At 29.3% G+C, this 12,874-nt stretch overlaps 1 protein-coding gene across 2 annotated transcripts in view; it reads right to left on the bottom strand.

Annotated features, from left to right (window-relative positions):
• nemy (cytochrome b561 family member no extended memory) overlaps positions 1 to 12,874 on the bottom strand; it is a 239,409-nt gene that overhangs the window by 32,367 nt on the left and 194,168 nt on the right. For both annotated transcript variants that reach the window (XM_075381791.1, XM_075381793.1), the window contains exon 3: positions 4,777 to 4,985. In XM_075381791.1, coding sequence (XP_075237906.1) covers positions 4,777 to 4,985 — 209 coding nt within the window. The remainder of the gene's footprint in view (positions 1 to 4,776; positions 4,986 to 12,874) is intronic.

The raw sequence follows: 12,874 nt of genomic DNA, 5'->3' as shown, positions 1-12,874 counted from the left end.
CATACATATCATCCTCATTCATCCTCTGAAGAATTATCTAAACGGTAGTTACCGGAGGCTAAACAGGAAAAAGAAAGAAGGTTATGTTTAAAAATTTTATATTTTTCTGTAAAAGTGATAATAATTTATGAAAACAATTTATCAAAAAGAAATTAATTAAAAACCAATCACTATTTTTTTGGACATTGATTATTTCTATGATGTTTTTTAAGAATGTAGATGTATACCGTTTCATAGTGAACCACTCTTCTGTTAACTAATAATTTCTAAAAGTTTTTTGAAGCATTGCTCAAACTAAAAGAATACTAGATGACATTAAGTTTAAATTTTTTATTTGCATCTTTATTCATCAGGATATATTAACTACAATAATGTACTATCTATCTTTTTTTTTTGTTAAATTGGTAAATTTACACCTCCATAACTCTGGGAGTGATTAAATTTAAGAAATTAAATATCTTCTTTTTTTATTTGAGTACTTATTGTTAAAAAGTTAAATTTAATTAAATTAATGACAAAAAAAAAAGTTAACCTGTATAAGTCAATACATAATCTGTGAACAAATCAAATAATAGTCATGTGTAGTAAAAGATCTAATCGTGCAATGATTGATGTTAGTATTGAACAATGTTTTCTTATGACAGGGGAAATTGGAAGTGAGCACTTTGATAAATATTGAAAAGAGATAGAATAAATAGATGTGGCCAAACAATTCACCATGTGACAGCAGATAGAAAAAAAATTTCTAAGGTAAATGGTGTGAAAGTTCAATAACACTGTTGCTAGATTTTTTATTATAAAGCTATTACATGAATTAAAAAAAATATTTTTCTCAAGTTAAAAATAAAAATAAAGAAGTAAAGTGAATTTATATGTGATGTAAAAATATATATAATAAAAAATATAAATATTTAATAGCGTAACAGTTAAGTTGAATTATTATTAATATTTTTATTTAATATAAAAGATGAGATAATAAATTAATTTTATATGTTACAATATACTAACTTACGTCATTTGCTGAAATACATGAACACAAATGCACACGTTTAGTATAGATATCATTGGGTTGAATAAGTCATATTAATATGTAGTACGGCAATATATCACTGACATAAAATGTGTACATAATATTTTCCCTACACAATACAGCGGTTTATCTAAAAACTAAACATATGATGTAAAAAAAAGGAAAGATTAAAAATGTATATTCATAACGGTTAATTTACTTTTTGATTACGTTCCTTTACAACAGGCTATAAATCAAATTATAATTAACTCATATTTATTAGTCCTTAGTCAACTGGTGTAGAGAAATAGAGGTAATATTATTAATTGAAACCCAACAACCAAAATATACATTAATAAAGTTAGCATTCAAATCTAGTTAAAAGAAATGGTACTTTCAAGTACATTGTAATCTACATACTGAAGATTAATGGAACGTTGATTTAAACATCTATCATTAGTACTGATACCTTTATATACGCAGATTAAAACTATGTAATAAGTAGTTTTAAAATATAACTATGTTAATACAGACTTATTTATTTATTTTATCATACTCGGTAAGAGTAAAAGAAATTTGATCTCTCAAGAGATTATCAGAAGACCTGCAGTCGTTTTACCTACGTAAGATTATTTGTCTTGTACTTCATACTTCAATTCTTCTGTTGGTAGATTATCCTTTCTAATCACCCATTGTTCTTTGTAATTTTTGCAATTCCTTTTTGTATTTTTACTCTAATTTTGGTTCTGTGGGAGTACATCAAATCCTGCTAGTTCCAAACCGAGGATATAGCTAGAGCATGTGTAGTAACAGATAAAGTTATTTGTTATATATATCTAAGAAAAAAGTGATAAAGAATAGGGAATACGAAAAGAGTAGAGGAAGAGAATATCGTTAATCAATAGAAGGATTTTCTCATAGTAGATGTACTGGGCGATTCAAAAACTTTAAAAGCATGTAATAATTTATTGAGATAACTTACACATTTGTTGAGATCTCATTTCATAGAAAAACATATCAACTTTGTCAACAACATTCACTTTGGTTTGATATGGCTTCCATTTGTTATAGAATTTGTAATGTATGTAATATACATCCCATCTGAAGTTGATTTCATTCCACAGTAGGCAGAAAGTCGAGTGTTACCTCTGGGTGTGGCGTTAGTTCAACGTCTTATCTCAACAAGATCAGCAGTCAAAGGTGGTATATAAACCCAATCTTTAATGAAACCCCACAAGAAAAAAACTTGCGTGGTCATATCTGGAGAGTGAGGTAGGCATGCAGTTGGACCTTCACAACCAATCCACCGACCTGGAAATCGAGTGTCAAGAAAACCTCATACTTCAAGGCAGCAGTGAGGTGGTGTCCCATCTTTCTGACAATAATGGCGTTCATCTTGGTTATCATTGTTTAACTGAGGAATTAGAACATTTTGAAGCATGTCCAGATAAATGATACCACTTGCGGTTGTCTCCTGGAAGAAGAATGGGTCATTCTGTCTGGAAAAGAACAATCTCTCTCAATGAAGGTTGGGTGCCAAGAGTAAATTGTATGCCTACTAGGATGCTCCCTACTGTACTCTCTACGAAAATTACAGTTGCTGACTGCACCAAAACATAACACGCACGTTCTAAACCAGTAAATGTATCCATTTTTAACAACACTGGTGACAGTATTGGTGGACAAATTCGGTACTAATGAACTAGATGAGTCAAAACTTGATGTGTTTTGCTATGAATTGTGACCTCAACCAAATCAGTAAGTTATCTCAATAAATTTTTATATGCTTTTAAAGTTGTGTCCTTTTTGAATCATCTGGTATAATATAGAGTAAGGGATCCTTTAATTTTTATATCCATTTTTTTCAATGTAAATACCTCTTGGCATACCATATTTTAAAAGCAGTTTTCAGAACGTTTCCTATGCTGAGTTAATACATCATATACAACTTATTGTTTGGGTCACTATCTGTTCCAATCATTCTTACAGCTACGTCAAACAACTGGGGTACCCAAGAAGCATTATCCCGAGAAACAGGGTTGCTTTCTCTGAGAGTAATGATGCTAACATACAGCCAATCCTTGTAATGAACAGAATGAAAGTATCACTAGTAGAACTAAATATCACCTTTATTTCACTGTGTTTGACATCTTGATATGTAACTATTTTTCCTAATATAAGAAGAATGAAATGGGAAACTACTATACTCCTCATTTTTATTAATAATCCTGGCATGGTATGTTTATTATTCTTAAATATATATTTCCAAAACTGATTCATGACTCATGTCAGTTTGCTACAACCATTACAGTTGTGGCATTTAATGTACTAAAAATATGACAAATCCAAGAAATCCAGTACACTTTTCTTCTTGAGGTGAAAGTCAAGTCAATCTGTTCCATTTTTTTTTCAACCCAAAAACTTATAGGTATACCAATGTTTAAAGCTGTTTTTTTTTTCTTACAGAAGAAAATTAATTACAAACTTTGACATCTATTTAACAAACTAAATATTAAAGGTATCTTCAACATTTGATATGTAAGAGCTCTTATTTATTTAAACTGTCTTTATAGCTCATCTGGAAGTTTTAAAATAAAAATTAAAAAAAAAATTTTGGGAAATGCATTTATACAAACTCGTCAATCTATAAACATTTTGTTTTTTTTAGGGGTAAAATAATTAAATGATTATACAAACCCTGACATGAAAAACAAACCAATACTGAAAATGAAAATGCATCCCACATCATGTTTATTAGGGAAAGTGAGGAGCAAAGTAGTCTCTTGTTGCCTTCTTCACTGAGTTGAATATATGCATCAATTTATTATACGCATTTATTTATTAATACATTGCATATCAACATGCCAAGTGCCAAGCTCATTACATTAATACTTGTTCACTTGAGGAACTGGTTGTATAATGAACATCATTACTCTCATAGATAATAACTTTGACTATTGCCTCTTATATTTCAAGTTTTTTACATGTTTCATAGGTATAAGAAAGACAGTGACAGATAATATAACCAATAAATATAATAACTAATATAACCAATAATATAGTTAGGTGTATTCAACCCAACCTAACTATTTTATTTATTTATCATATATGTGGTGTGTCCAAGTCATTAAAACTAAATATTCAAATAAGTATAATAAAAAGCAAATCTATACATATATAATATTATGTAGGTATAAGTACAAATTTCATTGTAGCTACAAATTAACATTCAGTTTTTTCAGCCATTTGACTCCAGATAGGTTAGCGCAAAATACATCTTGTGGATTTAATTTGTTTGTTCACTGTGGGCAGTACTTAATCAAATGTTCAACAGTTTGTAGTTGCTCACCACACTCACAACCAGCTATAGGTGACATTCCCCATTTGTTCATAACATAATTTCATCTACCACGTTCAGTTCTTATGAGATTAAGTCAGTATCACAACTGTATTGGTAGATACAACTTAATAACCATTATTTATAATACGCGCAAATATAATATATTTAAATTATATCACTTGAAATACCAGAAATACAAAAAATTAAATTATTATGGAATAAATAAATAAATAATTTTTTGTTTCTGCGTCGTTAATGATGCACAAAAAATAGCAAACTGAAATAAAAAGATTTCAAATTTAGTCTAACAAAAGAAAAATTATAACCATAATTATTAATACTAAAAAAAAATATTTTCAAAATAATTTATAAGTAAATATTAAATGAAAAATAAACTTACATTAATATTTATTATTTAAATTAATACCTGCATAGCAAAAAGTCCCATTGTAATTAATCCCATCCAACTGTGCATAGAATAAAAATTACGTCCTGGAGGATTAGAAAACAATTTCGATTCCCATACTGCAATAAATCCGATTACAATGCACGGTATAGCCAATGCATGGAATAGCATATGGAATAATTTAACATATATATGTCGACAACATCTGCTGATACGGTAAAGTAACATTGCTGAAACAAAAAAAGTAAGATTACATATAATACCTTGATAAATAAATATTTTATTCTAATTGGTAGATAGTAATACGTCATATAGAACATGTAAAAAATGGGATATATGCTATTCCTTAGATAAAAAATGGAACTGTCTAGTATTTGCTTGGATAAGTCAAAGGATACTGTGGTAAATCGTTGATCAGAGCAGCATCACAAATAATTATAAGATTAAAAAAAATAGACATCCAGTTTTCTTTAAAGAAAGTACAGTTTTTAATAGTTTTTCTCAATGTTGTGCTTGGAAGATTATTATTCTATTTTGAGTCAATCATCAAAGGATATAATAGTTAAATGATGTATAAGAAATGTGGGGTCTAGCTCCTAAGAAAATGTTAATTTTCTAAGATGAAATATTTTTGCATTCTTTTAAGAAAAAATCACAAATCTTCACATTTTTCTCGTGAAAATACATGCTGAAGCACCAAAGGAGTAATTGCATTTACAAAAACAGATATGTTATTTTATAGTTCATTCAGAATAGAAAGACTATTCAAATAAACAGATCTTGTCATTACTTCCTGTAAATAAAAATCTATAGGTAAAGCTCTGGGGATCTTGGTGGCTAGTTTTGCTTTGAAATGACTACACATGAAAATTTAATGCAGAACATTTAGCAAAACACTGGTAGTGTGCACCATTGCTTATTGGAAGTATTCTGCAGTAATTTATTTCTAATTTAGTTGGCCAATGAAAGGATTTCATTGCAAAACATTTTGAATTTCTTGTGTTCTGGAAAAACCAAATGATTATCTTGTTATGTGATGTAACACATCAAACTTCAATTTTTTTGTTATATAATGGTTGTTTCATAATCTATTAGGGTTATTCACATTTCTTTTGAGGACAAATGAAACCATATTTCATCTGAAAGAAAGATTACATCGAAAATGTCTTCACCATTTTCATTTATAAATCCAAAAATGTCTGGCAATATTCAACATGTTTAGAAAAATCAATATCATGTAATCGATGCATAACAGATATTTTATATGATATAGTTTTAAATGTTAATGCTCTGTGCATACTACTCCTGAAGATTTCTTCTTGTTATAAATAGTCTTTTGGGCTTTTAGCTAAGGAATCAGAAATATAATGCTGTTTTTCCTCTGACAAATTAGATGGTCTTCCACAGTTGAATGCATCTTTCACAATTCCAGTTTCTTGGAACTTATTAAGATTAAGTTTCACACAGCATTACGATGAGGAATAACAATGTTTGGAAATTTTGATTGTGGTTTTGGTTTCCTCCATCATCATAATGAAATAATACATATTTTGAACCAAAAATGCAAGCTTCAAATATTAAAACCATAATCATACACTTGAAAAAACAGTATCAACAGTTATGGAAATAAAAAGTACTGTGAACAATGAAACATGGAAATCAGCTATGAAAAGTTCAGTTGATAAGTTTGCTGCTGACAATATATATAAAAGAAATAATTAAATCATATTTTATTAAATAAGATCTAAATGATTTTGTTTAGGTGCACAGTTACATTTGAGACAACTGTAATATAGAGTAATAAAATTAATTCTATAAAAGGTACTTTAGTCAAAAAGTCATGCAAATTAAATTTCTGTATCTCAAAACATAACTGAATTTGTAAATTAATTACTGCTTTGATGCTTTAGCATGCATTTTCACAAGAAAAATTTAAAGATTTGTGATTTTTTAATTTTATTTTAAAAGCATGCAAACATACATTCACCATTTATTGGGTGATGGTCTTGACTTAACTTTTTTATTACTAGTAAATTTTTACAACCTTTTATAAAGTAATCTAAAAATCCAACACTATCATATTTTGTTTTTACAACAAAACATTTCTCATAAGATGTAAAATTACTAAAAAACAAAAAAAAAAATCCAAATATTGTGGCCAACTTAAAAAATGATGAAATTTACTTCAAATTTTTACTTTCTTGTCTAGATAGCAGTAGCTCTAGTAGAGAAAGTATTGTAATCAGTCCAGTTTGGGCATATATGGTTTTCACTGGATCTTCATGTTTTGACACCTAAAGAACCCATATATATATATATATATATATATATATGCGTGTGTGTGTGTTTAGTGTTAGCCTCTAAATCACCATATATCTCTCGAACTATTGTACCGATTTTGACCAAACTTGGTCATATTACTTCTATAAATGAGCCATTAATGCCATTAAATTTTCTAATTAAAAGGTAACGGGGTGAAACTGTAGAGCAAGGTCACCCTCAGTATCATGAGATTTCACCTAATTAGGATCATATCTTTCTTAGGCACACTTGTTTTTAATGATTAAAAAATAACAATATTTACAAAATAAATTTTTTAAATATCGCAGTCCTACCCCCAAAAAATGATATAAACTTTGAAGTTTTGTTGTGATTGCTACAATGGTTGTTTTTTAATTGTAGTTTCTTCTATTGTCATCTAATATGCAGGTAAATTAATCTTTATTAAATTGGAAGCCGCAAACCCCACCAAGTGGCCGAACCCAAACAAAAGCAATGCATTATTAAAAATTATTCTTCTTTCCCTTTTCTATTGTAATCAAGACTACTTAAAAAAAAAGGATTTTTTATAAAATTGAACTTTGACTTCTACTTTGGGGTCATGCAAAAAGTAACAAACATGGTTGTGTAAGGTATCAATTTACACATTTCCAAGGGTGCTGAAAACAATTTTTTATTTAAAGTTGTTGAAATAGAAGCTTTTTTTTCAGTAATACCAGATTTGAAATTTGCAGTTTTAACCACAAGCCAATATTATGATTTAATGATTATATATATTTTATTTATAAATAGCTGTGTGATGGGAAAGTCTTACAACTGCATAGTCACTTTTTTCCAATCAGCCAGCCTTTATCTACAATAATTATTGGATAATTCTCGTGTTTAACTAACTTCAATTTACATATTTTCAAAATAATCTGTTATAATTAAGAAATAGTTTGTGATTAACTAATTCAGGATGTATTTTACCCCCAAAAAGTTAAAAAAGAATTAAAGTACAATTGAAAAAAGCTTTTAAGAAAAAAATTCATTATTTTGTTTGTTAATCCCTTTTATATTATCATAATTTTTTTCTTTTTATCCAATTCAATGGCAGCTCATGTATAAGCACTATGGAACTACAGCACCCCTATTTCCACTTGACATTATTGATAACATTTAATATAATGGAGTCCTTTATTTTTAATTCTTCCTTATACTTACAATATATAATCCTTAAACTTAATATCAGTAGCCATTCCCCAGTATATGAAAAAGATACAAAAATCTTTGTATGGAACTGTGCGGTTTACAGTTCCAGCGACATGGTGTGTTTGACTGTTGTGCACATGCACACAGGAAGCTGCACGCAAGGCTGTGAGGGAGAGAGCGAACTGTCGCTTCCGCAGTGCTGACCCTGGCATGCTGCTGGAAGGTAGTTTTTTTTTACTTCACATGTGTATAGAACGTTCCTTGTTCGTTCCCTTTTCTAGTTTAGTCAGTGGAAGAATTATGAAAGTGTTTTAATTGTTTTTTCAGTAGCAATCAGAAGATGGCGAAAAGCAAGGGCTCTTTGGTTGCCAAATCTGTCCAAAAACACTTTAAAAGGACGAAAGAGAAGGTAATTAGTAAAAACTAATTATGTATTTGTTTCTGTGTACATAGAAATTTAAATTAAGCATCATTGGACTATAGTGTTTTTTTAGCAGACATTTTATTAGGTTACTATCTAATTCTAAAAAATATTATCTGTATTGACATTTTATTATTTATTTGGTTAAATTGAATGCGATTTTTAAGCACAATGTGCTTCAAAAACCGTGTACCATATTCTTGAACGTGATAAAGTGTAGAATTAGATTATTATCCAGCTTCCAGCTATTCTATTTGATTCATTTTTTTTTCGGTTCTTTTATTTTATAGAAAACTTTAACCATGGCTTTGAAAAGGCCCAGAAAAAAATTTTCTGGAGCAGCATTCCCACTAATTTTCCAAGTGTTAATGGGTTAGGTTGCAGATCTCAGACCACAACATTCCTTTCTAAAAACTTTTTCCATCTTGTTTTTCTTTTTAGATTTTCTTTTATACAACTATCTTTTTCTTCATCTGCCTCTAGGTTTTTAATTTTTGTATTTTAATATAAACATTTCATTTGTTAGTGTTCCAATGATATTCTTTGTAAATACCCAAACCAATTTAGTATCTGCCATATTTAATTCTCTCCTGTAGTGCTCAGTATCCAGGACTCTGATTATTATGTTACAACAGGGACATACTGACTACTTCAATTAGTTTTTATCAAAGAATTAAAAATTTAATTTCAGATAAGGATATATCAATTATCATACTTATGATTTTTGTTGCTGATACAGGAAACAGCATGATATTGAGACGAGTATATCTATATAAAAAAAATGAATGACGAGACAATATAGTTCTGATCAAATAAAAAAAAAAGTTAGGGATTTAAAAAAAAAATAATTTTTCTTAGAAAAGATAGTTTTACTCATATATAGAAAAAAAATATATCTGTAATTAAGATTTCAATTACTTTATTTACTAATCAAATACGATGATGATTACAATGAAATAAATGTCTCATCTAATTTTTTAAAATGAATTAATCAATCCATTGCGTAGTTCATTATTTGTTAGAGAATAATCAACGAACTGAACCAACCTACATATCATTAAGTTATATATGAACAGCGGGTGAAATTTATATTCACGAATGGATAATTCATTCAATTTTATCTAGTTTAGTTTATCCCTATCATTTTACTAGTATTACCAACTTAACAATATTAATACATGTACTAAATAAAAGTAATATATTGTCCTATAGCTTAGTGTATATTATATTCAAACAATAGTTTATATTAAAATAACCTTGAATTTGTCTAGTACATACTATGAAAGAATTTTAACTTCTTTGTAATAATAGTAATGGAACCTCTTTGTCTGTAAGCATTAAATGATAATAATACACTATTAATTCTGGTTTGATAGTAGAATTTTCAGTTATTTGCTTAGTGAGGAAGGATGTGATATGTAACAATCAGGTCAACTTTTTAGCATTCCTCAAGTTATCAGTTCTTTAAGTACTACAAGCAGGCTATCTCTAGTGGGAGTCAGGCTGAATGATTTATAAATTTACTTGGATGCTTGCCATATATTACAAATTACGGAGCAAAGTTGTTCCTTTAGGAACCTTATAACTGTTATTAAATAGTTCTTTTAATTTTAGAGAAAAACAACTTTTATTACTGTACATATTTAAGCTTCTTTCTTTTCTGTTTAGCTAATGAAACTACTGTAATTACTTCAGAGAGGATGAATGAGGATAATGTATATGTATGAATGTAAATGAAATGTAGTCTTGTACAGTTTCAGGTTGACCATTCCTGAGATGTGTGGTTAACTGAAATCCAACCACTAAAGAACACTGATATCCAAAAGTATTCAAATCTGTATATAAGTAACTGCCTTTAATAGGATTTGAACACTGGAACTCTTGACTTACAAATCAGCTGATTTGGGAAGACGTGTTCATCGCTAGACCAACCCGGTTGGTTAAAACTCAATGACCTATACTTTGACATGGTTTCACATATGCTGGATTTGACTTCCAGCGATTACTTCTTTTTTCCAAACATGAAGAAATGGCTTGCTAGAGGAAGATTCAGTTTTAATGGTGAGATCAAAGCTGAGACAGCTGCTTATGTTGCAGAGCTGTAGAAATTAAAAGGGATTTATAATTAAAGGGTATAATTTGATACCTAAATATCTTTTTAGGCATAAAAAGTTGAAATTGCACGGTATCATGTTAAAAAATAAAAAGAATTCTACAAAATTTTATGTTTTCTTTGTTGGGCAGAGAATTTTCTGAACGACTGTCATATTAGTAAGTTCAAGAATGAAAAATGATATAGGAAATAAATATGAGTTTAATATCTAAGATCCAATGAGGTTAAAATAAAGAGAATAAAATTAACTAACTATAACATGTAGTAGTTGTAATGCAGCAAAGAGATAACTACATAAAATTATCCGACAAGTAGGCTATCAAACTGTTATATAAATTGCACCGATTTATTTATCCTTCATCTCTAATTTTATATTTTTTTATTTTTATCATCTTCTACTTTATTACTTTGTTATTTATAAAAATATACCACCTCCACAGAATCAACATTTATTCTTCATCATCTTCTATTAGATATGTCATTTATTCATTTTAATCTATTAACAATTTTTCTATTAGTTAGCCATAATCAGTGACTTGTTTGTATGTCCATATAATATTTTAACAATGTTAGGTTAGATTAAAAATGTGAACACATCCATGTTCTTTATATTTATGAATATGCAATTATTGCTAAAAAAAATTGCTAGTTATAATTAAAAATTAACATTATTATATTATTATTTTAAAAAATAAAAAAGAAACGACATCAAAATGCGATAAAAATTAAGAAATAATTTCGTGCAAATACTTAATTAATTGCCAGCCTGCGTGGCGCGACTGGTAGCGTCTTTGTCTTTCATCTGGAGGTCCCGGGTTCGAATCTTTATCAAGCATGGCATTATTCATACGCTATAAAATTCCATTTCCATATCCCACGCATAAGCTTCAAACTTATGTAGTGATATCAAGCAAAAAAAAAAATTCCTTAGTCTTTTTTTAAATCGGCGCCAAAACGCATGATCAAACGAACGAGGTCTGTAAATAAAGTAATGACGCTAGTTTTTTTTTTTGGCGGTCAAAATGGGAACACTGTAAAGTTACTAGTAAACATATATATGGTTATATGAACAGCTGATATATATTAGGTATTAATATTCTTATTCTATCATTGCCACGTAAGACGTAAACCATTGATTCCCAAAGTGGTCCAGGTGGACCCCAGGGGTCCACGGGAGACTCGACGGGGGTCTACGTTGGCGTGACAAAAAAATTGGGGTTCACAATTCGTAAGCGGGGGTCCACGAAAATTCATCTGGATAGTGAAGAACTAAAATGTTGGCTTGACTTTGCGTATCAATCTACCACCATGAATCATAAATCCATTTGATGAAACGGAAGTGGAGAATGTGATATTACAAGTGGAGCTACTCGAGCTTAGCACTAATGAGGAGCTGAAGGTGAAATTTAAAAGAGGATATCAAACATTTTGGCTGCAGGCAGAAATACCAGAAAAATATCCTGGACTGTGGAGAATTGCGAGAAAGCTTTTGATAGCGTTTCCCTCGTCATATCTTGTCGAAAAAAGTTTTAGTGTCGTTACAAACCTTTTATAAAAAAAAAGGAGCAGATTCAATATCACAGAACGGAGAGATTTGCGCTTATTCCTAACAAAACTTGATAATTTGCTGTCAATCCATCAAGTACATCCCTCCCATTAAAATCGCAACTATTTTGTGATTGTCATTGTAGAAGTTACATTACGTTATTAATGTTTAATTTTAATTATATTACGACAATTTTATTATATTACATTGCAATACGATAACAATAATAATTAATAGCGTAATGATTACATATTTGAATTAATGCAACACAAAAAAATACACAATTTTTCTTTTGCGTTTTACCACTCTGAACGGGAAGTTTTCTAAATAAAATAAGTGAGAATCGATTGCTTTTTTGTGCTGTGAGTAGATGTCAAAAATGTAAAGTTGGATGGAAGCATTTTTTTTTGATCGCCCAATTTTACCTTTTTGACATCCACTCACAGCACAGTCAATAAAAAATTAACCAATCAATTCTCACTTTTTTTCGGAAGCTGTTAGTTCGTGGAACTCAGCCGTAACGCAAATTTTCATAGTTAGATCTAATCTTAACATTTTCCGTCGACTG

This window comes from Lycorma delicatula, chromosome 13 (genome assembly GCF_047948215.1).
Source record: "Lycorma delicatula isolate Av1 chromosome 13, ASM4794821v1, whole genome shotgun sequence".
NCBI lineage: Eukaryota > Metazoa > Arthropoda > Insecta > Hemiptera > Fulgoridae > Lycorma > Lycorma delicatula.
This window is presented reverse-complemented; position numbering and strand designations above follow the sequence as displayed.